Raw genomic sequence first — 27,247 nt, forward strand, 5'->3', positions numbered from 1 at the left:
CAAGAATGGAAGGAAGACACATGAAAGAAGTAGATTATGTGGGATAATATGAGGAGTGAGTAGACTGGTTGTGAAAGAAGGGGCGATTTTCATTGAAACTCACATCTCTAGAAATTCGAATACGACGAGTCGAAGGATCATAACAACGATAGCCTTTGTGTTCTGGACTCTATCCAAGGAATAGACATTCTACAGATTGAGCAGTCAATTTGGTCCGCTCACGTGGTGGTAACAAAACATAACAGATACATCCAAACACACGGAGATGATCATATCGTGGGGGGTCCCAAAAAGAACTTCACCCGGGGATTTGCCAGAAAGTTTAGATGATGGTTGTCTATTAATGAGATACACATCAGTGGAAACGGCTTCACTCCAAAAGTGTGAAGGAACAAAAGAAGATATCAAAATAGTACGAGCACTCTCAATAATATGATGGTGTTTGTGTTCAGCAACACCATTTTGAGCATGAGTACCAGGACAAGAAAGTTGAGCTAGAGTACCTTCTAAGGTCAATAGCTGGCAGAAATTGTCAGATAAAAATTCACCAACAGAATCGGAACAGAATATTTTAATAGTAGTAGAAAACTGGGTGTGAACCATGCGAGTGAAGGACTTATAAATAGAAGGCAATTCTGAACGACGTTTCATGAAGTAAATCCAAGTATAACGAGAATGATCATCAATAAAAATGACATAATATTTATGACCACCTTTTGAGACAAATGGAGCAGGACCCCAAACATCAGAGTGAATTAAATCAAAAGGTTTAGCAGAATGAGAATCACTAGTAAAATATGGAAGTTGTATTTGTTTTCCAAGATGACAACCCTTACAATGAAAACTAGACTCAGCATGTGTAGGACCTAAACATCCTGACTTTATTAGGGTGGACAGACGAGATCCACATAAGTGACCAAGACGATGATGCCACTGAGCAAACGTCGTCGTGGAACCCAAAGCCGCAAGCACATGAGGTGTAGAGGTATGGTAGGAAGGAAGACGCAAGGTATCCAAGATGTTGAGGCGAGGCGAAGATTTACGGCGACAGCCAGTCCCAATCACATCCCCTGTGTGACGATCCTGTACAAAACAAGATGAGTCATCAAATCCAACAAAACAATTGTGATCGGTAATTTGACCAACTGATAGTAGATCCATGGATAACTCAGGAACAAAAAATATATTTGGAACAGTAAAATTAGAATCGGAAAGAGAACCCTTGTGGGTGACATGACATAATGTACCATCAGCTGTTTGAACAGAGGTACCCTCGGTGACAGGTGTAGTAGATGCCAGACGTGACTGATCAGATGTCACATGAAAAGAAGCACCAGAATCAAGAACCCAAGATGATGATAAAGCACCCGCAGAAGAAGTAGCAACAACCGCAACTGAGCCTTTAGGAGATGGTCCCATACCACGACCACGAGTAGCACGACGGACACGAAAATCAGTCAACTTCTCTGGAAACTTAGCAAATCAGTTCTCAGACCGATGAGTGGCCTTTTTGCAGTGTTCACAAGGCTGAAAGGAGGTGTTCCTAGACCTTTGAGCAGCAGCCAACACACTGTGAGAACTCACACCAGTAATAGAGGACATAGATTTCAGACGAGTCTCTTCAGCAAGCAATTCGGACAATGCCTGAGCCATGGTGAGAGTATCCGAACTGTGAAGCAGCCTTGCACGAAGGGAATCGAATTCAGGTCGAACCCCCATAACAAATCTGTAGGTAAAGAACTTGTCAATGAACTTATGGGCTGGACAAGGCACAATTGTACAAGCGGGCACCATGGAGGTCAATGCACTCATAAGACGATCAAAGACGGAATAATATTCATCAATGGACATATCATGTTGCTCAATCACATGAGTCTGTTGCATAAGAGTATGTAAAAGAGCACCGCTATCCTGAACAAATCGATCCTTCAGATGTGACCAGATAGCCTTAGCAGTGGTAAATTTGGATAGACTCATAATCATAGTTGGTTTAGTGTTGTTGACCATTGCAGCCATTACCTTGCCATCATTGATCTGCCAAGTCTTAATTGCAGCAGCATTGCTTCGATCAGCTGCTAAAACTGGAGAATCTTTAGTCAAATGAAAAAGTAAACCATGACCTCTTAATGCAGTCTGAACACAAAAAGCCCATTCTTGGGTAATTCTACCCATCAAGCACAATGTTGACAACAATAGCGTTGGCCGACATATTGCAGATTAATAAATCACTGAAGAATAACAGATCTGAAACAAACTGGCTGGAATGTACCAAAATCCCGAGCGGGAGCAGCGGATGAACAGTGATGGCAGGCGGCCAGAAGAGCGGGCGCGACGACGACTCGTGACGAAGCCGCGACGGCGGCCAGAAGAGCGGACGTGACAACGACCCGTGAAGAGATTGCGACGGCGGGCGCGATGGGCTGGCCGCGATGGCAGCACGGCTACGGCCCGACGGCGCTAAAAAAATGGATCAGGGCCGGGTTTAGACGTAAACCCTAACCTGCTCTGTTACCATGTTACTAACCTGGATTAGGCGAGGTTATCACCCCCTCGGGTACTGTAGCGTATATATAGGCAGAAGAGATATGGGCTTTATGGGCCTTAACAATTTTCAGCCTTCTTTAGACGGCAAATACTCAGCAAAAGCAGCATATAAAGGTCTGTTCTTAGGCTCTCTCCAGCAGACCCCCTATCTCATCCCCTAATCTCATTCCCTATTTCAAACTTCACTCTGCAAACTGTGTCAAACACTGTCATCTACGGTTCTGCGTCCCTTATTTTACACTACCTACTGGCGACAATTTTAGGATCTAGTACCTTTGACCACTACAAAATAATCTGGAGATCTAGGGCCCCTTCAAAGTGCCGTTTTTTCATTTGGCTGATGGCCTACAACAGATATTGGATTGCTGACCGATTGGCTAGAAGGGGTCTGAATCACCCACACAGGTGTCCACTTTGTGATCAAGAGGCCAAAACCCTGAACCACCTGCTTATTTCCTGCGTTTTCACAAGAATTTTCTGGTATAAGCTATTAAGGAAATTTGGGTTACACGCCTTGGCTCCACAGCCTGGCCTCACATCCTTCTTGGAATGGTGGAGGGGGCTGCAGAGGCAGTGCAGGGAATGGTCAACAAAGGGCTGGATTCTCTCATCATTTTTGGAGCGTGGAAGATTTGGAACCACCACAATAGATGTGTGTTTGATGGAGATACACCCAACCTATCTCTAATCCTGAAGCAGACTGACGATGAGAGAATCCTTTGGGAACTAGCAGGAGCCAAGTACCTTTCCTATTTGGCTGCTCCCTTGCTGGTTGCCTGAAGGGTCTTAGTTTTTTGCTGGTGTTTGTTGGGTTCATGGTTATCAAGGCGTCCTTGAAGCGTCGCCTTAGTGTCGCTTAGGCGCTAAGGCGTGTGCGGAACTTGAGGCGTCTGACGCGCCTTGCCGTGGAGCGTAAGGCGTCCGCCGCGGCGCAGAGCGTCGACGGGGCGACGTTGAGGCGTCGTTGGTGCGACGCCATGGGGTAAGGCTGCGGGGCAGCGCGCCTGCATTGGTATCGTGCAGCAACGAGCGACGGCGGCATGAAGGGCACGATGCACGCCCCTAGCCGGCCAGTCAGAGGAGGAAGGATGCGGGGGAGGGGAAGCCAGAGATGTTGGCGGTGTAGGGGAAGGGAAGCCAGAGATGCTGGCGGCGCAGGGGAGGGGGAGAAGAGATGATGGGGACTTATATTTTAACATAAGGCTGTCTCCAGCAACGTTCTCTAAATTCCATCCTCTAAAAGAATATTCCGTGTACTTTACAGCACACTCTAAAATATTCTGGCCTCTATATGCTCTTCTATTCCAGCAGCGTCCTCTAAATTTCATCCTCTATATGAATAAGACCTTTTTTTCTACATTCTTTTCGCATCGGGCAAACAGAAAAAGTCGTTTGTATGTCCCATATTAAGATACAGTGTATATTATTTTTTGTTCACCTAAAATAGTACACCTTTTTTATTAAAAAATACCATTCACAGATGTAAAAAATTACTATACATATTACATTCTTACCGCATGTTGTTGTACTCATTCTACATTATTTTAGGCAACAGTACTCGTTCCATCGCATGTTGTTGCATTGTCCAAGCAAGCCTGAAACGAAGTGACACAAAGCTGTAAAGTATAGACGAGCCGTTACCTTTGGAGGACACCAGGGACAAGCGCTATTTTAACGGATCCTTTGGCGCATGCTGCTGGAGATAAAAAGGACACAAGCACACGCTAAATATAGAGGAGAGGAGCATATAGCGCACCTTGCTGGAGAGAGCCTAAAACTGGTGTTGGGCAGTTGGGCTATTGGGTTGATTGATTGTGGGCTTTTTTCTTTTTATTTTTTTCCTGTTTTTCCCTACTACTAGGCTGAAATGGACCTACTAGACTTGTGCTAGCTTGCTTATTAATTTCGAATTAGTGTTATATAAATAATATTTGGTCTAATCTTTCGCATTACTATATAATTATAATATATAATTAAGGCGTCGCCTCAACTTACGCCTTACCGCCTAAAAGGTAAAAAGGGGGGGGGGGGGCGCTCGCCTTACCGCCTTAATAACTATGGTTGGGTTTTTTATTCCTCATGGATTTGTTTCTTTATGCTTGTTTCTGGCCTCCATAAGGAGCGCTTTGTATTTCGGTATTTCGGTCTTCTATAGACCTTTTCTTCTTTATATATAATTTAGGGCCCGTTTGGCACAGCTCCAGCTCCTGATTCTAAGCGAGGATCTGGAGGAGCTGTGCCAAACGGGTATTTTTTTAAATTGATTCTCGTATGGAGCCGAAAGATTGGGAGTCATTTTTGTGAAGAAAGGTGGGATCTAAAAAAACCTGCTCCACCCTCCCTTAAAACAGCTCCTCAACCAACCAAATATGGACCTCCCCTTAAAGTTTGATCGAAATTACCCGCAATTGCCATTGGACAAAAATACGAGCCCCTCCCGCAACCCTCCACGGCGCGCGTTCTCTGTCCCGTGATCCCTTCCTGTCGCTGAAGGGAGCGGCGGCTAGGGTTTCAACCGCAGTTTCGCCGTCCTCCAGCGAGAGCTCTTCTGCTATCCTGTGGTTCCTAGGTACGTGCTTCTTTCACTGCTGGCTTGCCGGGCGCGGATCACGTCCGCGGGGGCGGCGCGATTCCTGCTTGTCTGCTCTGCTCTGCGGATCCCGACGCGATTCCTGCTCTGCTTCGGATCGATTCCGTTCCGTGGGATTCTTGCTTGCAGCACTCCATGGCTGCGGCGCGGCACGGGGGTTATAGGAGCTTCGACGTGGCCAGGAGGCGGGAGTTCGACCTCTCTGTGACGCTGCCCATGAGCGCGCCGAGCCGCGTCGTGAACTGCTCCTGCTGCGTCGCGTTCTGTGCGTTCGACAGCCAGACCACAACCGACGCGTCGACGGCGCCGAAGAAGCTCGCGTTGGAGTGCCGCAGCTGGCACGCGTCGTAGATGAGCATGGAGCTCTTCTGGCCTGGGCACACCCTGGCCATGTCCGCGTCGAGCCGTCGAGGCACGCGCGGCAGTCCGACGCGTTCACGTCGGCGCGGCACTGCGCGAGGCCATACGCTCCATCAGGAGAATCAGGAGGATCAGGAGCTGGAGCTAAAGAAGCAGGAGCTGGAGCTTTGCCAAACGGGCCCTTAAGGTGCAGTTCCCCTGCGCTTTGGAGAAACAAAAAGACCAATCTGGTGCTATTTTTTTTGTACGTCCAGTTTTGATGGTCTCAACTATAGTGTTGATTGCATTTTACGGTCTTTTATCACATTCAATCTAAAGCATTGGGCAAAAAAAGATATAATAACAAATAGAGACTGGTTTTTTCCTTTGCAGATTTCTTATGCTCCATATTGGCACAGCTCTTCCTGCATTGAGGATATCAGTTGAAGTGTTCACTTGGACAGATAGCGATGCCGTTACTAAAGTTATCCCCTTTTGTGGTGCATTGATCCACCTTGCCGTTGCTTCAAACCAGGCTGAGTTGAGGCAGTTTGTTGCAAAGGATTTGTTTTCCTCTATAATACACGGTTTATCTGTTGAATCAAATTCAGTCATTAGTGCTGAACTTGTTGGACTTTGTCGGGAGATATATGTCTATCTGTCTGATAGAGATCCTGCACCTAGGCAGGTAATTTTTGTAGGATACATAATTGAATGGTTGCTCTAATCCACCACTAGTTATGCTATGGTTTACTCATTGAAAGTTTTTATGCTACTCAGGAAAATGGGTTACATGTCAATTTTGAGCGCCATAATTAATTCCTTACAGATTAAAATTAGAAATAGCTACGCCACATGTTAGTGCAGTCTTTTATATGGACATGGATACATTCAATGTGTATCATGTTAACTTTTTTTAAGACCTGTTATTTCTCTGTATAGTTTTTTTTTTATACGAGCATTTAAAATTTTCCAATGCTATATACTGTTTTAGATATCCATATCATTGCTTTGGTGGTAACATAGGAGTATTCCTTTTTATTCACATGTTACCATGTTATGAAATGAGTGCGTAATGTTATCTTGGGATTGGGAACTTAGGTACTAATATTTTACTTTGGTTGGTGATGTGTCAGACTGCAATAGTCTGATAGCTGGGGTTTATTGCTCCAAATTCCAAGTTTGATTTGTTTGTGTATGGCTCATGGCCACATTATTTGTAATACTTGTTGCAATGAAGACTTTAGGCTTGTGAGTGATCACATTTTGTCTACACCCATATTTTGATAAATTTGGGTATTATAATCAGTCATTGAAATATGGTTGTTTTAACAACAACAAAGCGTTTTAGTCTCAAGCAAGTTAGCATAGACTAGAGTTAAAACCCAATAGAAGCCACAAGTTAAGTTTCAGGCACATGGATAACCGTTTTCCATGCACTCCTATTCAAGACTAAATCTTTAGGTATAGTCTATCCTTTCAAGTCTTTTACCGCCTTTTCTATGTCAACTTTGGTCTTTTCCTGTCTCTCTTCCCATTACTATCACGCCTTAGGATCCCACTATGCAATGTTGCCTCTAGAGGTCTCTGTTGGATATGTTCGGAACATCTCAACTAATGTTGGACAAACTTTTCTTTAATTGGTGCTACCCCTAGCCTATCACATATATCATCGTTCCAAACTCGATCCCTTTTTATGGTACAATACAACTTGCATATTTCCGCAACATTCATTTGTTGTACATTTCGTTCTTTTGTAGGTCAACCTTGTGCGCAACACAACATAGCAGGTCTAATGGTCGTCCTATAAAACTTGCCTTTCTAGCTTCTGTGGTACTCTATTGTCATATAGAATGCTAGATGCTTGACGCCACTTCATCCACTTTGCATTGATTCATATTTTTCTTGGGCACTATTTGACCTTCTAAACTAATATCTCTTCCTCATGTGTAGTAGTGCCGAAGTCACGTCTCATATACTCAGTTTTAGTTCTACTGAGTCAAAATCTTTGGTCTCTAGAGTCTCCGGCCACAATTCTAGTTTCCTATCTATTCTTGCTTGACTTTCATCAACTAGCACTATATCATCTACAAAAAAAAACATTATGACTTCATCCATCACCAAAGCAAAAGGGTAAGTGCTCAAAGCCGACCCTTGATGTAGTCCTATTCTAATTAGGAAGTCATCCGTGTATCCGTCACTTGTTCAGACACTAGGCATAACATTGTTGTACATGTCCTTAATGAATCCAACATACTTCGTCGGAATTTTATGTTTGTCCAAAGTTTACCACGTACCATTTCTTGGTATTTTGTGATAAGTCTTCTCCAAGTCAACGGAAACTATGTGTAGGTCCTTCTGCTCCATATACTGCCCCATCATTTGTCCTATTAAGAAAATGGCTTCTATGATTGATCTTTCGGGCATGGAACCAAATTGGTTCATAGAGATCCTCGTTATTTCTTTCAGATGATGCTCAATAACTCTCTACCATAGCTTCATAGTATGGTTGACTAACTTAATTCTCCGGTAATTAGTATAACTTTGAATATCTCCCTTTTTCTTCTAGATCGGTACCAATATACTTCTCCACTCGTTATTGAGTTGTTTAACCAGAAGATATGGTTGAATAACTTAATCAGCCATACTATAGCTATATTTCCAAAGCATCTTTATGCCTCAATTGAGATACCATTAGGGCGCATTGTCTATAAATTTTCACATATAAAAGGCAATATTGTAGCTACTCACTACTTTGGGTAGGCGTTGCTGTGGCAGGCTGATGTTGTTTGTGGCTAAGGATTTGTACATGTTTATTTTTTCCACATCTGATGCCCGAATTTCATTACTAAGAAACAACGAAATTACAAATTTGTTCATGTTTATAATGAATAGAATTTGAAGGGATTCAAGTATAGTGAAGTGAACAAATGCCTAGGCATACTTTCTTTCTTCGTTAAGTGAAATATCATTTACCAATGAGTCAATGAGTAGTTGACAAGGATAACCTCCATTGGTTGATTTTTTGGTAGTAGGATGTGTCCTGGAAATAATTCTTTTACTGGGCCAGTTATATGCTCTGGTACTAAATTGGAAGTGCTTTGTTTGTAGGTTCTTCTTTCCCTCCCACACATTAAGCAGGAAGATTTACTAGCATTTAATGACTCTTTGAGTAAAACTGCTAGTCCTAAAGAGCAAAAGCAACATATGCGAAGCTTACTTCTGCTGGCTACAGGGAACAAACTAAGAGCCCTTGCTGCTCAGAAGACAACTAATGTGATTACCAATGTTACAAGTGAGCAAACTGCCTCATTTTTTCCCCTTTTAGTTTCAGTATTATGAATTCTACCATCAGACACCTGAGAATAGAAACATTTAAATGCACACGGTTGCATCGTTCCATGCAGTGGATTTACTTTTTGTAATATCTATGAACACTAAAAGATATTATTTCTGTGTCAAACTAAAACCAGTTTCCTTCTGGCTGTTGGTTTGGGCAGTGAGACTACATGAGATACGTAACGTATGTTGTACAAATATATTTACCTTGGCATAATGTTGTTAAAGCTTTAAGGTTACTTTGTAGTCATTCTAGGACGCATAATATGTGGTGGCCGTAGTAAGTATGATGATGACTAGGAGGTTTTGTTTGCACTCTGATAATTTTGTGAATTGCTTGTTTAAGTTCTATGTAGTTGGATTACTTGAAATGGATCTTATGCTATCGGGTAATCAGAGGAATTTTACAATATCCTGACAAACTCGCACATTTGTTCTTTGACTCGCAGCACGGAATAGGAGCTCTACTGCTCACCATGGATCAAGTGCCGAAGAAGATGGCCATATTGGGTTGGCCACACTATCATCGATATGACCTGCCAAAGTTTTGGGCGTGTAAAAAAGGTTGCATATCATTATTGGCGGATGCCGGATTCTTGCAGCATCATTATGTGAGGATGAATGCATGCGTAGTTATACGGCTATACCCTTCCTGCCTGCCTTCATGAGCAACTGACCGATTCTTTGGTTTAGGCGGTCTGTTTTTCTAGAATGGATGTATGTACCTTCCGTGTGCGTGTGGGTTCTGGTAAATGGTGAAAGTTGGGTGTGATTACTTGTAGCTCACAGTTACATATTGAGGGGGTACTCAGGGCCCGTTTGGATACATCTAGCTAAATTTTTTAGGCCCCATGTTTGAATACTAGTTAGAAACATTAAATATAGTCTAAAACTAATTACACAGTTAAGGACAAAGTTAAGACGAGTATTAATTCTATGGTCCGTTCATGTGATGCTGCAGTAGATATTTGTTAATTATAGATTAATTAGGTTTAATAAATTTGTCTCACTGTTTAGTGTTTGTCTATTTATTATTTGTCTATCTAATTAGATTGTATGTAATTAGATTATATTTAATGTTTATAATTGACATTCAAATATTGGACATGAACTGAACTTTAGTAAGAACTAAACACCACCTCAGTAAAATAAAGCGCTTGTGGCATATCCGCTTGCGTCAATTTTCAAGCCCATTTGGCCGCATCGCTTGTGACAAAGGTTAGTACTCCCTCAATATAAAATGGAGGTTATTTTAGAGGATGTTTGGGACTGTTCTGCTACACCGACTTCAGTTTTGCTATATCAACTTTACTATAGAGCAACTCTATCCTAGCTCCAACAATTAAGATTTTGTTGAAAAATATATATGTTACCCAAATCCTCGTGCCTCATCCCGAGCGTCATGGCTATGATATGAATGAAGGCCAATACGCGCCTCATATGGTCCTTGTCCTTGCCTCATGGCTTCTTGATTGACGTATTCTGCTAGATGCTATCTAATCCTACACTACGTACCAGCTGTCTGCTGGAGACGGCGCATGGTGAGTCGGCGTTGATGTCGTGGGTGTGGATGTGCTGCCGGGGCAGCGCATACCACTGGATCTCCACGGCACATTCGGACGGTAGCTCTAGCCCGAAATCCTGGTGCGCGCGGATCTCCACGTCCATGGCCACCCTGCCGCCCTGCCCCATGGCATGATGATGGGAGTGCTGCCGTCGCCCCAACAGTAAACGCGGCTAGCCTGAATCCGTCGTATACTGTTTTAGGAGGAAGAAGATGGGTGCTGTGTGCTAAGACGGAAAAAAAAGGAAAAACCATTTTTTCCATAATGAATGGTATTGGTGGGTAATTAACCCCGACCTCTATGTTTACATCTGAAAATCTGTTTTGTGGAGTACTTATTTGGCTGCTTCACCAAAATGGTGGAGTTGACCCTAACTCCACGTTTGTTTATTTGGAAGCAGAGTTACTGTAGTTGAAACCGTGGCAAGCAAATCGTCAAGCGGAGTAGCAAAACGTAGAGTGGACCAGTCCCAAACATCCCTTTAGCAACTTCTATTATTCCAACCAAGTTGATAGGAAAATGCACCACCATGAAAAAATCATAATAGTTTGATTAAATCCCCATTAGGTGACTTGATAATGTATTTATTTTGTATTAAATATATAACCATGTTTTCGTATAAACTTAGGCAAAGTTGGTAGTTTCTCAAAACTAAACTAGGACTCCTATTCTTTCTAAGCTAGGAATAGCGTGTGTAACCGGATTGATATTGATTGCAAGGTATGAAATACAAGGGGATGAAAACGGTCGGAAACGGTAGGTAAACACTAAAATCATTACCGTTTTCATATTTTTTTATCGGAAACAAAATCGAAAACGGTAACTCCGGAAACGGAAACGATATCGGTATTTCGGAAACATCGGAAACGAAAGTTCGGTGCGGAAATTACACCGGTAACGGTCGAAATCTAAAATACGATCGGTAAACATATCAAACTTCACAATACAATAAAGCTGACAAAAGACCACAAAGACCACAAGTTCACAATTCATGATATAACAAGTTCACAAGGATCACAAATTTATAATATAAAAAGTTTACAAAGATCACAAGTTCACAATATAACAAGTTCACAGTATAACAAGTTCATAAAGATCACAAGTTCATAGACTCAAAGTTCACAATTCACAATATACACTCGATTTAGCTGACATGGCATGCTTACTCATGAAATATTTTTTCCTCACATAAAGAGTTTTTCACAGCCTCACAGGAAAACCTTAAAATCTAGTGTGTGGAAAAGAAAGAACGTCGACTCTCTATCATTATATATTACTAATACATAACATGTGCATAGAAAACAGTGGATTCGTTCGAGAGACCAAATCGTTAATTGAAAGTCGCCTAGAGGGGGGTGAATAGGCAAATCTGAAATTTATAAAGTTTAAGCACAACTACAAGCCGGGGTTAGCGTCAGAAATATAATCAAGTCGGAAAGAGAGGAAAAACAAATCAACAAAGAAATAAAGCGGATGAACAAGGTGATTTGTTTTATCGAGGTTCGGTTCTTGCAAACCTACTCCCCGTTGAGGTGGTTACAAAGACCGGGTCTCTTTCAACCCTTTCCCTCTCTCAAACGGTCACCTAGACTGAGTGAGCTTCTCTTCTCAATCAAATGGGACACTAAGTCCACTACAAGGACCACCACAACTTGGTGTCTCTTGCTTTGATAATAAGTGAGTTGGAAACAAGAATAGAGGAAGAAGAAAAGTGATCCAAGCGCAAGAGCTCAAAAGAACACAAAAGTCTCTCTCTCTAGTCACTAATTTGTTTGGAGTGATTCCGGACTTGGAAGAGGATTTGATCTCTTTGTTTGTGTCTTGGAATGAAGTCTAGAGCTCTTGTATGAGGTTTGATGGCTGAAAACTTGGATGCATTGAAGTGTGGTGGTTGGGGGGTATTTATAGCCCCAACCACCAAAATGTCGTTGGTGAGGGCTTCTATCGTATGACGCACCGTACAGTCTGGTGCGCCACCGGACACTGTCCGGTGCGCCAGCCACATCACCAAGCCGTTGGGTTTCGACCGTTGGAGCTTCTGACATGTGGGCCACCGGACAGTCCGGTGGTGCACCGGACAGTCACTGTTTACTGTCCGGTGCGCCTTCTGACGCCTGCTCTGACTTCTGCGCGCGCCGGCGCGCACTGTAGCGTTTCACTGTTCCTTTGCAGACGACCGTTGGCGCTGTTTAGCCGTTACTCCGCTGGCACACCGGACAGTCCGGTGCTACACCGGACAGTCTGGTGAATTATAGCGGAGTGTGATATAGTTGAGGTGCCCGATCTTTCGGCGAGTAGAGATAATTCCGATTTGGCGGAAGATGACCCTTGCGATCCAACTACGACGAGCAAGCCCGAGGCGCCAATGCAATCGCTGAACCAACTCCCTGTGGTTACCGACCTTGCTGATGCGAGATCGGCCTGATCACGAAGATCGTTTCCTGTGCGCAATCGAAGAATGAACAAGAAAAAGATGCGAGCAATCTAATCTATTACTCGAGGGTGGAGTTCTGAATACACGAAGACAGCGCAGATTTGCGCGTATTCGAGAGTAGCTAAAGCTAACGTAAAACAAAACTCGAAGAACAAAGGAGGCGCAGCTCCTGAATAAATAGAGAGGGGGCGCAGCCCCTAGGGACGGCCAACCCTAGGTCGTCCACTATGGGCCGCAGTTGGGCTGGTCGTCTATTCTTCTGGGCCCTCATTCTTCAGTAGCATGACGAAGTTAAGATCTCTGGCACGGGCCCGAGTGATTGGCCCAGCTAATGAAGGAAGTGGCGCTTGATGTGGAGATGCTGCTGGTGTAGTCGTACTCATAGTGATGTCCTCATCATCCTCCCCTTCTTGAAGTGAAGTCGTCCTCGATGATAACTCCTCATCCTCGACCATATATGGTTTCAAATATGCAACATTAAAACTAGTGGAAACACCGAATTCCACAGGCAGGTCAAGGATATAAGCATTATCATTAATCTTTGTTAGCACCTTAAAAGGACCAGCAGCACGAGGCATTAATTTAGAACGGCGCAAAGTAGGAAACCGATCCTTTCTCAAGTGCAACCAAACCATATCACCTGGCTCAAAAGTAACATGTTTTCTTCCTTTACTACCAGCAACCTGATTTTTTTGCATTAGTAGCAGCAATGTTCTGTTTCGTTTGTTCATGTATGGTAATCATTTGTTCAACATGTGCAGCAGCATCTACATGTGGGGCGTTCGCAGCATTAAGTGAAATCAAATCAATAGGTGTCGTAGGGATGTAACCATAAACAATCTGGAAAGGGTACATCTTTGTAGAAGAATGTGTGGCATGATTGTAAGCAAATCCAACATGAGGCAAGCAATCCTCCCAACGTCTCAAATTCTTGTCTAAAACAGCCCTAAGCATGGTAGATAAAGTTCTATTTACTACCTCAGTTTGTCCATCAGTCTGAGGGTGACAAGTAGTGCTAAACAACAATTTAGTTCCCAATTTATTCCAAAGAGATCTCTAAAAATGGCTTAGAAACTTAGCATCGCGATCAGAGACTATTGTTTTTGGAATACCATGTAAACGAATAATTTCTCTAAAGAACAATTCAGCAACAATGCTAGCATCATCAGTTTTATGACAAGGTATAAAGTGAGCCATTTTAGAGAATCTATCAACAACCACAAAAATACTATCCCTCCCCTTCTTAGTTCTAGGCAAGCCCAAAACAAAGTCCATAGAAATATCAAGCCAAGGAGAAGAAGGGACAGGCAAAGGCATATACAAACCATGGTTGTTCAACTGTGACTTAGCTTTCTGACAAGTAGTGCAGCGTGCAACAAGGCGCTCAACATCAGCGCGCATCCGAGGCCAAAAGAAGTGGGCAGCCAACACCTCATGCGTTTTGTAGACGCCAAAATGCCCCATGAGACCGCCTCCATGCGCTTCCTGTAACAACAAAAGACGAACCGAGCTAGCTGGAACACACAGCTTGTTAGCGCGAAACAGGAACCCATCCTGTATGTGAAATTTGCCCCATGGTATCCCATTAATACAATGGCCGAAAGCATCTTTAAAATCAGCATCGTCAACATATTGATCCTTCACAATGTCCAAACCAAAGATTTTAAAATCTAATTGTGACAGCATGGTATAACGACGAGACAAAGCATCAGCAATAACATTGTCCTTCCCGTTCTTGTGTTTAATAATATAAGGAAAGGACTCAATGAATTCGACCCATTTAGCATGACGACGGTTCAGATTTGTTTGGGTACGAATATGTTTTAAAGCCTCATGATCAGAATGAATTATGAACTCACGATGCCAAAGATAGTACTGCCATGTATGCAAAGTGCGCACTAAAGCGTAAAGCTCCTTATCATAAGTAGAATATTTCAGACTAGCACCGCTTAATTTTTCACTAAAATAAGCAACTGGTTTTCCTTCTTGTAACAAAACAGCACCTAGCCCAATACCGCTAGCATCGCATTCAAGCTCAAAAACTTTATTAAAATTAGGCAATTGCAAGAGGGGAGCTTGGGTTAACTTATCTTTCAAAGTGCTGAACGCTACCTCCTGCGAATCACTCCAAGCAAACGACACATCTTTCTTTGTAAGCTCATGTAGAGGCGCTGCAATGGAGCTAAAATCACGAACAAATCTGCGGTAGAAACCGACAAGTCCAAGAAAGCTCCGAATTTGTGTGACCATCGTCGGTGTAGGCCACTCCCGAATGGCAGCAATCTTGCTGCTATCCACCTCAATGCCCTGCGGAGTAACCACATAACCAAGAAACGAGACACGTTGCGTGCAAAATGTGCACTTTTCCATGTTACCAAACAAGCGAGCAGCGAAGCATCAAAAACAGCACGCAAATGTTCTAAATGCTCCTCTATAGACTTGCTGTAAATAAGGATATCATCGAAATAAACAACAACAAACAAACCTATGAAGGCCCGTAGAACTTCGTTCATTAAACGCATAAAGGTGCTGGGAGAATCCAAATGGCATAACCAACCATTCATATAAACCAAATTTCGTTTTAAAAGCCGTAGTAAGATCATCTTTCAAAATTTGGTCAGGGGTCATTGGATGTATAATTATTTTCTGGCCTTTAAACATGAAAGAATAATGATTTGAACAACCATGATGTAAACTATCAGTATCATATTGCCAAGGTCGACCCAATAACAAAGAGCATGCTTCCATAGGAATAACATCGCAATCAGCATAATCAGAATAAGAACCCATCGAAAAGGGGACACGTACCGAACGTGTTACCTTTATTTTACCACCATCATTAAGCCATTGAATGTGATACGGATGTGGGTGTGTGCGAGTGGGCAAGGATAATTTCTCTACCAACGCTGTACTTGCCAAATTGTTGCAGTTGCCATTATCGATGATGATGCGAATCGACCGTTCGTGCACAACGCCCTTGGTATGGAATAGAGTGTGTCGCTGATTTTTTTCGGCCTGGGCAACCTGTGTGCTGAGAACACGCTGCACAACAAGACTCTCATACCTATCGGCGTCGATGGGATCAACGTGGACTTCCTCATTTTCTGCATGGTTAGTGGCAATCATAGCATGACTAGTTTCCTCAGAATCACTGGCTGAAGAGTACTCACCATTGTCACGTATAAGCAAGGTACGCTTGTTTGGGCAGTCCCGAATCATGTGCCCAAACCCTCTGCAACGATGGCACTGAATATCCCGTGTACGTCCTGTGGAAGAAGCGGCGCCTTTGGCAGGGGGCGCCACTGGCTTGGTCGTCCCTGTGCGCGATGTAGTGCTAGGCGTAGAAGGTGCAGGGCTGGAAGGAGTTGAGCTGTGTGTGGGACCCCGGCCTGCAAAAGAGTTAGTATATGTCTTTGATCGTCGTCCCTGCACTTCACGTTCAGCTTTGCAAGCATATTCAAACAATGTGGTTATATCAAAATAATCCTTATAATCAAGTATATCCTGAATTTCCCTGTTCAAACCACCACGAAAATGCGCCATAGCAGCGTCATCCGACTCAACCAAACCACAACGAAGCATACCCTTTTGTAACTCCTGTTAATATTCCTCAACAGATTGTGAACCTTGTTGAAAACGCTGCATTTGGCTCAAGCGCTCCTCCAATGGCCACGACATCACATGAACAGGGCGCCAAAACCTCTCCGACAGCCACGTTGGCATGTACATAGGACTCTGGCTCCTCTCTGCTAGACACATTAGCACATTGCTACGCTCCACGTTGTACACCTGGACCCTCTCCTTACATCTATAAAAGGAAGGTCCAGGGCCCTCGTACGAGAAGGTGGCCGCGCGGGAGGACGGGCTGACGCACATGCTCTCTCTCTCTCTCCCTCGCGAACGCTTGTAACCCCCTACTGCAAGCGCATCCGCCCTGGGCGCAGGACAACACGAGGCCGCGATTTCCCCTTACTGTTTTCCCCCTTGTGCTCTTTCTCGCGCCGACCCATCTAGGCTGGGACACGCAGCGACAATTTACTCGTCGGTCCAGGGACCCCCCCGGGGTCAAGAAGCCGACAGGTTCCGGTGGCAAAAACTCGTGCTTTTATGCACCCGACACCCGTTTACGGAATGGGTGACGTGCGACAACGAAATTGCGTGAAACCACCCCAAACATGAGTTTTGTACCTAAAGTAGTGGATTGGGCATGTTCGTTGCGAAAAACGAAGAAATGGTTCCGGTGGCAAAAACTCGTGCTTTGTATGCACCCCGACAACCGTTTTCAGAATGGGTGACGTGCGACAACGAAATTGCGCGAAACCACCTCAAACATGAGTTTTGGACCTAAAGTAGTGGATTGGGCATGTTCTTTGCGAAAAACGAAGAAATGGTTCCGGTGGCAAAAACTTGTGCTTTGTATGCACCCCGACACCCGTTTTAGAAATGGATGACGTGCGACAACGAAATTGCGAGAAACCACCCCAAACATGAGTTTTGGACCTAAAGTAGTGGATTGGGCATGTTCGTTGCGAAAAACGAAGAAATGGTTCCGGTGGCAAAAACTCGTGCTTTTATGCACCCGACACCCGTTTTCGGAATGGGTGACTTGCGGCAACGAAATTGTGCGAAACCACCCCAAACATGAGTTTTGTACCTAAAGTAGTGGATTGGGCATGTTCGTTGCGAAAAACGAAAAAATGCCTCCGGTGGCAAAAACTCGTGCTTTGTATGCACCCCGATAACCGTTTTCAGAATGAGTGACGTGCGGCAGCGAAATTGCGCAAAACCACCCCAAACATGAGTTTTGGACCTAAAGTAGTGGATTGGGCATGTTCGTTGCGAAAAACGAAGAAATGGTTCCGGTGGCAAAAAACTCGTGCTTTGTATGCACCCGACACCCGTTTTCGGAATGGGTGACGTGCGGCAGCGAAATTGCGCGAAACCACCCCAAACATGAGTTTTGGACCTAAAGTAGTGGATTGGGCATGTTCGTTGCGAAAAACGAAGAAATGGTTCTGATGAGGACATCAACACCAACACGAGCACATCTACACCAGCAGCACCTTCTCTAGCCCAGGCACCATCTTCCCCAGTCCAGGCGCCACCCCTTCCACCTGGGCCAGTGACTCGGGCCCGTGCAAGAGAATTGAACTACATCATGTTGTTAAAGAACGAAGGCCCGGAAGAATAGACGACCAGCCCAACTGCGGCCCATAATGGACGACCTAGGGTTGGCCGCCCCTAGGGGCTGCGCCCCCTCTCTATTTATCCAGGAGCTGCGCCTCCTTTATTTTTCGAGTTTTGTTTTACATCTAGCTTTAGCTACCCCAGAACACGCACAAATACGTGTTGTCCTCTGTGATTCAGAACTCCACCTCGAGTGATATTAAGATTGCTCGCATCTTTTTCTTGTTCGTTCTTCGATTGCGCACAGGAAACGATCTTCGTGATCAGGCCGATCTCGCATCAGCAAGGTCGGTAACCATTGAAAGTTGGTTCAGCGATTGCATTGGTGCTTCGGGATCGCTCGTCGTGGTCGGATCGTGAGGGTCTACTTCCACCAAATCGGAATTATCTCCACTCACCGAAAGATCGGACACTCCAGCTCTATCAAGTGGTATCAGATTTCCAGGTTGATCGGTGAGTTTAACGAGTTTTTTTCCTACAGTACACAAAACCACATAAAAATTCAGTTTAGACCTTATCCCAGCACCCCTTTGAGCCTCACACTTTCTTTCAATAATCTGCATTGTTGAATTTGTGTGCTTTCGCGTCACTTGTTGCTGGTTGCATTGTGTTCTTCCACCATTCAAACCCTAGCGCCGCCACCATCTCCCGTTTGATCACGCCACAAACCGAGTCAACATCATTTCCTTGTTTTTCTCCTTCGGTTACGTCAAAATAAAATAGAAAAAAAACAAACCGAGTCAACGGCCGTTTCCTTGTTTTTCTCCTTCGGTTACGAAAAAAAACAGAAAAAAACAAACCGAGTCAACCGCCGCTTCCTTATTTTTCTCCTTCGGTTACGTCAAAAAAAAAACAGAAAAAAATAGAAAACGAAGGAGAAAGGACACGGTTGTTTCATCCCGGTCGTTTTAAAACATAACTAGAGGTACATTCCTTAAACCGGGCATAACTTTTCGCTCGGGTGCCCAAAAAATCTGAAATTTTTACAGGAGCTTGTTGACACCATTCTGAGGCCGGCCAAACTCACCTTCGGTCTGTTTGGGTTTCGACAAAATTGTCAAAAAAATTCAGGAAAATAAAGAAAAAAATTCATCAAAGTTCTCGCACGCTTTTCAGAGAACTTCCTGATTTTCTGTAGACCACATCTGAACTCTGTTTTAGGTGAAACTTCGTGTAGTTCCTAGTTTGTTGCTCCTTGTGCTGAGAAAAATATCAAAAAATCATACAAAAAAGAAAAACAAAATCACCTGTGATTCCTACTAGTGCCTTTTTGGCCTCGCTAGTACAATATTTACGGTACTGCCATTCTGCTAGTTCCATCCGTCCTTTGCACTTGTGAACAGCAATATAGTTTCGTGTTTTGCACTATAATTCAACTTTGCATTATTGTTTGATCGTGCTAATCCTTGACTTGAGTGCAGCCTACCCAAAACTCCACATATTTCTACGACGAGAAGGTTTCTGTTTCGCCAGGCAATTGCTCATCCAATCTTTCACCGGTTCCACCTGTTGGTTGCAGTACACCCCTGTTTTTGTCGTTGGTTTTGGTGTTTTGGTGTTTGCGCTAACTATGGCAGGAGCACACGACACGGTGAATGCCCAGTTGCTGGAAGTAAGGGGACAAGTTGATGGACTTGCTGCTGACATTAGGACGATGCATGAACGGCTTGATTCAACGGTCACTTCGACAACCGAGCGTTTCAACCAGCTTGACCTTGCTCAAACGGCGACTCGCACCACACTCGACACCATCCTGTCACGCCTTGATACGTTGACCACAAAGATGAAGCAGGACTACGGCGGTGACACTGAGTGGGACGATGGAGATCGCCGTGGTCGTGCACGCCGTGTGGTTCGTCATCCCCGTAATGACTTATTTTCTAAGATTAAATTTAAAATTCCACCTTTTAATGGCAAATATGATCCTGCTGCATATCTTGATTGGGAGTTAGAGGTTGAACAAAAATTTTCATGCCATGATGTTGCTGCACATTCTCAGGTTAAAGCTGCTATTAGTGAATTTACTGATTTTGCTTTAATTTGGTGGCGTGAGTTTAAAATAAAACATCCCACTACCATTCCAACCACTTGGGATCAGTCGAAAGCTGCGATGCGACATCGATTTGTGCCTTCGTATTATGCTCGTGATTTGCTTAATAAAATGCAGCGTTTTCAGCAAGGTTCTCAATCTGTTGAGGACTATTTCCAGGAGTTACAAAAAGGTATGATTCGTTGTGGGATATTGGAGGACAACGACGCTGCTATGGCACGTTTTCGTGGTGGTTTAAACCGCGAAATCCAAGATATACTTGATTATAAGGAATATTATGATATGACTACTTTATTTGAATATGCTTGCAAAGCTGAACGTGAAGTGCAGGGACGCCGCTCGAAGCCATATCCTAACCCTTTTGCAGGACGAAGCTCGACATCCACCTCAGCACCAGTTCCCCCTGCGCCATCCACATCCACCACTACTCCACGCGAGAAGACGACCAAACCAGCCAGCACTGCCCCACCCACAGGTCGTACACGGGATATTCAGTGTCATCGCTGTAGAGGATTTGGCCATGTGATTCGGGACTGCCTAAACAAGCGCACTTTGCTCATTCGTGACGATGGTGAGTACTCTTCCGCTAGTGATTCTGAAGAAATTGAACATGCACTACTTGCCACTGACCATGCAACACCCGGGCGACGCTGATAGGTATGAAAGTCTTGTTGTGCAGCGTGTTCTCAGTACACAGGTCACTTTGCCCGAGAAGAATCAGCGACACACTCTGTTCCATACAAAGGGTGTTGTGCAGGAGCGGTCAATTCGCATCATTATCGACAGTGGCAGTTGCAACAATTTGGCGAGTACCATGCTGGTCGAAAAGTTATCGTTACCCACTCGTAAGCATCCAAACCCATATCACATTCAATGGCTTAATGATGGTGGTAAAATAAAAATCACACGTTCCGTGCGCGTTCCTTTCTCCATGGGTGCTTATTCTGATTTTGTTGATTGTGATGTTATTCCCATGGAAGTATGCTCTTTGTTACTTAGTCAACCTTGGCAATATGATACTGATAGCTTGCATCACGGTCGTTCGAATCATTATTCTTTCATTTTTAAGGGTCAGAAAATAATTATACATCCAATGACACCTGAACAAATTGTTAAAGATGATCTTGCCCGAGCTGCTATAACTTCTAAACAACTTGATCCATCGCCCTCTGTTCCTTCTGAAATCAAGTTGAAGGCTCCTGTTTTACTTGCTACACGTGCTGATTTTGATGATCTACACGGTGCTCATTTGCCATGCTATGCACTTGTATGCTCTAGTGTCCTCATTTCACTTGATGATGCACCATCTTTGGCTATTCCCCCTATGGTTGCTAACCTTTTGCAGGAGTACGCTGATGTCTTTCCCAAAGACTTACCACCGGGTCTCCCACCGCTTCGTGGCATTGAGCACCAGATCGACCTCATCCCCGGCGCACAGCTTCCGAACCGCGCACCGTACCGTACAAATCCGGATGAGACGAAGGAGATTCAGCGCCAGGTACAGGCGTTGCTTGACAAGGGATACATTCGTGAGTCTCTTAGCCCTTGCTCTGTTCCTGTGTTACTTGTTCCCAAGAAAGATGGGTCATGGCGTATGTGTGTAGACTGTCGTGCTATTAATAACATCACTATTCAATATCGATATCCTATACCACGCCTTGATGATATGCTAGATGAGTTTAGTGGTGCCATTATTTTCACTAAGATTGATTTGCGTAGTGGTTACCACCAGATTAGAATGAAACTAGGTGATGAATGGAAAACGACTTTTAAAATGAAATTTGGTTTATATGAATGGTTGGTTATGCCGTTTGGATTGACTAATGCTCCCAGCACTTTTATGCGAGTGATGAATGAAGTTCCGAGGCCCTTCATAGGATTGTTTGTGGTTGTTTATTTTGATGATATCCTTATTTACAGCAAATCTAAGAAAGAGCATTTGGAACATTTAAGTGTTGTTTTTGATGCATTGCGTGCTGCCCAGTTATTTGCTAACATGGAAAAATGCATCTTTTGCACACGACATGTCTCGTTTCTTGGTTATGTTGTTACTCCACGGGCATTGAGGTGGATAGCAGCAAGATTGCTGCCATTCGGGAGTGGCCTACACCGACGACGGTCACACAAATTCGGAGCTTTCTTGGACTTGCCGGTTTCTACCGTAGATTTGTTCGTGATTTTAGCTCCATTGCAGCGCCTCTACATGAGCTTACAAAGAAAGATGTGCCGTTTGCTTGGAGTGATTCGCAGGAAGTAGCGTTCAGCACTTTGAAAGATAAGTTAACCCAAGCTCCCCTATTGCAATTGCCTGATTTTAATAAATTTTTTGAGCTTGAATGCGATGCTAGCGGTATTGGGCTAGGTGCTGTTTTATTACAAGAAGGAAAACCAGTTGCTTATTTTAGTGAAAAATTAAGCGGTGCTAGTCTAAAATATTCTACTTATGATAAGGAGCTTGACGCTTTAGTGCGCACTTTGCATACATGGCAGCACTATCTTTGGCATCGTGAGTTCATAATCCATTCTGATCATGAGGCTTTAAAACATATTCGTACCCAAACAAATCTGAACCGTCGTCATGCTAAATGGGTAGAATTCATTGAGTCCTTTCCTTACATTATTAAACACAAGAACGGGAAGGACAATGTTATTGCTGATGCTTTGTCTCGTCGCTATACCATGCTGTCACAGTTAGATTTTAAAATCTTTGGTTTGGACACTGTGAAGGATCAATATGTTGACGATGCTGATTTTAAAGATGCTTTCGGCCATTGTATTAATGGGAAACCATGGGGCAAATTTCACATACAGGATGGGTTCGTGTTTCGCGCTAACAAGTTGTGTGTTCCAGCTAGCTCGGTTCGTCTTTTGTTGTTACAGGAAGCACATGGAGGCGGTCTCATGGGGCACTTTGGCGTCTACAAGACACATGAGGTGTTGGCTGCCCACTTCTTCTGGCCTCGGATACGCGCTGATGTTGAGCGCCTTGTTGCACGCTACACTACTTGTCAGAAAGCTAAGTCACGGTTGAACAACCATGGTTTGTATATGCCTTTGCCTGTTCCTACTTCCCCTTGGATTGATATTTCGATGGATTTTGTTTTGGGATTGCCTAGAACTAAGAAGGGGAGGGATAGCATTTTTGTGGTTGTTGATCGTTTCTCCAAAATGACTCATTTCATACCTTGTCATAAGACTGATGATGCTTGCAATGTTGCTGAATTGTTTTTTAGAGAGATTATTCGTTTGCACGGTATTCCCAATACAATAGTCTCGGATCGTGATGCTAAGTTTCTGAGTCATTTTTGGAGATCTCTGTGGAATAAATTGGGAACTAAATTGCTGTTTAGCACCACTTGTCACCCTCAGACTGATGGTCAAACTGAGGTAGTTAATCGAACTTTGTCTACCATGCTTAGGGCTGTTTTAGACAAAAATTTGAAACGTTGGGAGGATTGCTTGCCTCATGTTGAGTTTGCTTATAATCATGCAACACATTCTTCTACAAAGATGTGCCCTTTTCAAATTGTTTATGGTTACATTCCTAGGGCGCCTATTGCTTTGTTTTCGCTTGATGCTGCGGACGCCCCACACATAGATGATCTTGCACATGTTGAACAAATGATTAATCTCCATGAACAAACTCAACAAAACATTGCTACTGCTAATGCTAAATATCAGATTACTGGTAGTAAAGGCCGGAAACTAGTTACTTTTGAACCTGGTGATATGGTTTGGTTGCATTTGAGAAAGGATCGTTTTCCTACTTTGCGCCGTTCTAAATTGATGCCTCGTGCTGCTGGTCCTTTTAAGATACTAACCAAGATTAATGATAATGCTTATATCCTTGACCTGCCTGCGGAGTTTGGTGTTTCCACTAGTTTTAATGTTGCATATTTGAAACCGTATGCGGGAGAAGATGAGGAGTTGCCGTCGAGGACGACTTCAGTTCAAGAAGGGGAGGATGATGAGGACATCAACACCAACACGAGCACGTCTACACCAGCAGCACCTTCTCCAGCCCAGGCACCATCTTCCCCAGTCCAGGCGCCACCCCTTCCACCTGGGCCAGTGACTCGGGCCCGTGCAAGAGAATTGAACTACATCATGTTGTTAAAGAACGAAGGTCTGGAAGAATAGACGACCAGCCCAACTGCGGCCCATAATGGACGACCTAGGGTTGGCCGCCCCTAGGGGCTGCGCCCCCTCTCTACTTATCCAGGAGCTACGCCTCCTTTATTTTTCGAGTTTTGTTTTACATCTAGCATAAGCTACCCCAGAACACGCACAAATACGTGTTGTCCTCTGTGATTCAGAACTCCACCTCGAGTGATATTAAGATTGCTCGCATCTTTTTCTTGTTCGTTCTTTGGTTGCGCACAGGAAACGATCTTCGTGATCAGGCCGATCTCGCATCAGCAAGGTCGGTAACCATTGAAGTTGGTTCAGCGATTGCATTGGCGCTTCGGGATCGCTCGTCGTAGTCGGATCGTGAGGGTCTACTTCCACCAAATCGGAATTATCTCCACTCACCGAAAGATCGGGCACTCCAGCTCTATCAGGTTCCGGTGGCAACAATTCGTGCTTTGTATGCACCCCGACACCCGTTTTCGGAATGGGTGACGTGCGGCAACGAAATTGCGCAAAACCACCCCAAACATGAGTTTTGTACCTAAAGTAGTGGATTGGGCATGTTCGTTGCGAAAAACGAAGAAATGGTTCTGGTGGCAAAAACTCGTGCTTTGTATGCACCCGACACCCATTTTCGGAATGGGTGACGTGCGACAACGAAATTGCGAGAAACCACCCCAAACATGAGTTTTGGACCTAAAGTAGTGGATTGGGCATGTTCGTTGCGAAAAACGAAGAAAAGGTTCCGGTGGCAAAAACTCGTGCTTTGTATGCACCCCGACACCCGTTTTCGAAATGGGTGACGTGCGACAACGAAATTGCGAGAAACCACCGCAAACATGAGTTTTGGACCTAAAGTAGTGGATTGGGCATGTTCGTTGCGAAAAACGAAGAAATGGTTCCAGTGGCAAAAACTCGTGCTTTAATGCACCCGACACCCGTTTTCGGAATGGGTGACGTGCGGCAACGAAATTGCGCGAAACCACCCCAAACATGAGTTTTGTACCTAAAGTAGTGGATTGGGCATGTTCGTTGTGAAAAACGAAGAAATGGTTCCGGTGGCAAAAACTCGTGCTTTGTATGCACCAGACACCCGTTTTCGGAATGGGTGACGTGCGGCAACGAAATTGCGCGAAACCACCCCAAACATGAGTTTTGGACCTAAAGTAGTGGATTGGGCATGTTCGTTGCGAAAAACGAAGAAATGGTTCCGCTGGCAAAAACTCGTGCTTTGTATGCACCCCGACACCCGTTTTCGGAATGGGTGACGTGCGACAACGAAATTGCGCGAAACCACCTCAAACATGAGTTTTGGACCTAAAGTAGTGGAGTGGGCATGTTCGTTGCGAAAAACGAAGAAATGGTTCCGGTGGCAAAAACTCGTGCTTTGTATGCACCCTGACAACCGTTTTTAGAATGGGTGACGTGCGACAACGAAATTGCGTGAAACCACCCCAAACATGAGTTTTGGACCTAAAGTAGTGGATTGGGCATGTTCGTTGCGAAAAACGAAGAAATGGTTCCGGTGGCAAAAACTCGTGCTTTGTATGCACCAGACACCCGTTTTCGGAATGGGTGACGTGCGGCAACGAAATTGCGCGAAACCACCCCAAACATGAGTTTTGGACCTAAAGTAGTGGATTGGGCATGTTCGTTGCGAAAAACGAAGAAATGGTTCCGGTGGCAAAAACTCGTGCTTTGTATGCACCCGACACCCGTTTTCGAAATGTGTGACGTGCGATAACGAAATTGCGAGAAACCACCCCAAACATGAGTTTTGGACCTAAAGTAGTGGATTGGGCATGTACGTTGCGAAAAACGAAGAAATGGTTCCGGTGGCAAAAACTCGTGCTTTGTATGCACCCCACACCCGTTTTCGGAATGGGTGACGTGCGACAACGAAATTGCGCGAAACCACCCCAAACATGAGTTTTGGACCTAAAGTAGTGGATTTGGCATGTTCGTTGCGAAAAACGAAGAAATGGTTCCTGTGGCAAAAACTCGTGCTTTGTATGCACCCCGACACCCGTTTTCGGAATGGGTGACGTGCGACAACGAAATTGCGCGAAACCACCCCAAACATGAGTTTTGGACCTAAAGTAGTGGATTGGGCATGTTCGTTGCGAAAAACGAAGAAATGCCGGTGGCAAAAACTCGTGCTTTGTATGCACCCCGACACCAGTTTTCGGAATGGGTGACGTGCGGCAACGAAATTGCGCAAAACCACCTCAAACATGAGTTTTGGACCTAAAGTAGTGGATTGGGCATATTCGTTGCGAAAAACGAAGAAACGGTTCCGGTGGCAAAAACTCGTGCTTTGTATGCACCCGACACCCGTTTTCGGAATGGGTGACGTGCGACAACGAAATTGCGCGAAACCACCCCAAACATGAGTTTTGGACCTAAAGTAGTGGATTGGGCATGTTCGTTGCCAAAAACGAAGAAATGGTTCCTGTGGCAAAAACTCGTGCTTTGTATGCACCCCGACAACCGTTTTCAGAATGGGTGACGTGCGGCAACGAAATTGCGCAAAACCACCTCAAACATGAGTTTTGGGCCTAAAGTAGTGGAGTGGGCATGTTCGTTGCGAAAAACGAAGAAATGGTTCCGGTGACAAAAACTCGTGCTTTGTATGCACCGTGACAACCGTTTTTAGAATGGGTGACGTGCGGCAACGAAATTGCGCGAAACCACCCCAAACATGAGTTTTGGACCTAAAGTAGTGGATTGGGCATGTTCGTTGCGAAAAACGAAGAAATGGTTCCGGTGGCAAAAACTCGTGCTTTGTATGCACCCGACACCCGTTTTCGGAATGGGTGACGTGCGGCAACGAAATTGCGCAAAACCACCCCAAACATGAGTTTTGTACCTAAAGTAGTGGATTGGGCATGTTCGTTGCGAAAAACGAAGAAATGGTTCCGGTGGCAAAAACTCGTGCTTTTATGCACCCGACACCCATTTTCGGAATGGGTGACGTGCGACAACGAAATTGCGAGAAACCACCCCAAATATGAGTTTTGGACCTAAAGTAGTGGATTGGGCATGTTCGTTGCGAAAAACGAAGAAAT

General features: G+C 44.4%; 1 protein-coding gene across 4 annotated transcripts in view; it reads left to right on the forward strand.

Annotated features, from left to right (window-relative positions):
* The window catches only part of LOC103635172 (protein HASTY 1), a 59,384-nt gene extending 49,621 nt beyond the window's left edge, over window positions 1-9,763 (forward strand). For 3 of the 4 annotated variants that reach the window (XM_020542679.2, XM_020542680.3, XM_035961663.1), the window contains 3 exons: window positions 5,867-6,161; window positions 8,585-8,768; window positions 9,262-9,763. In XM_020542679.2, the coding sequence (XP_020398268.1) occupies window positions 5,867-6,161; window positions 8,585-8,768; window positions 9,262-9,347 (565 nt within the window). In that variant the 3' untranslated portion in view covers window positions 9,348-9,763. The remainder of the gene's footprint in view (window positions 1-5,866; window positions 6,162-8,584; window positions 8,769-9,261) is intronic. The other variant, XR_002264239.3, reaches the window with a different exon arrangement.
* The last annotated feature ends 17,484 nt before the right edge of the window (window positions 9,764-27,247 follow it).

This window comes from Zea mays, chromosome 8 (assembly GCF_902167145.1).
Source record: "Zea mays cultivar B73 chromosome 8, Zm-B73-REFERENCE-NAM-5.0, whole genome shotgun sequence".
NCBI classification, from domain to species: Eukaryota; Viridiplantae; Streptophyta; class Magnoliopsida; order Poales; family Poaceae; genus Zea; species Zea mays.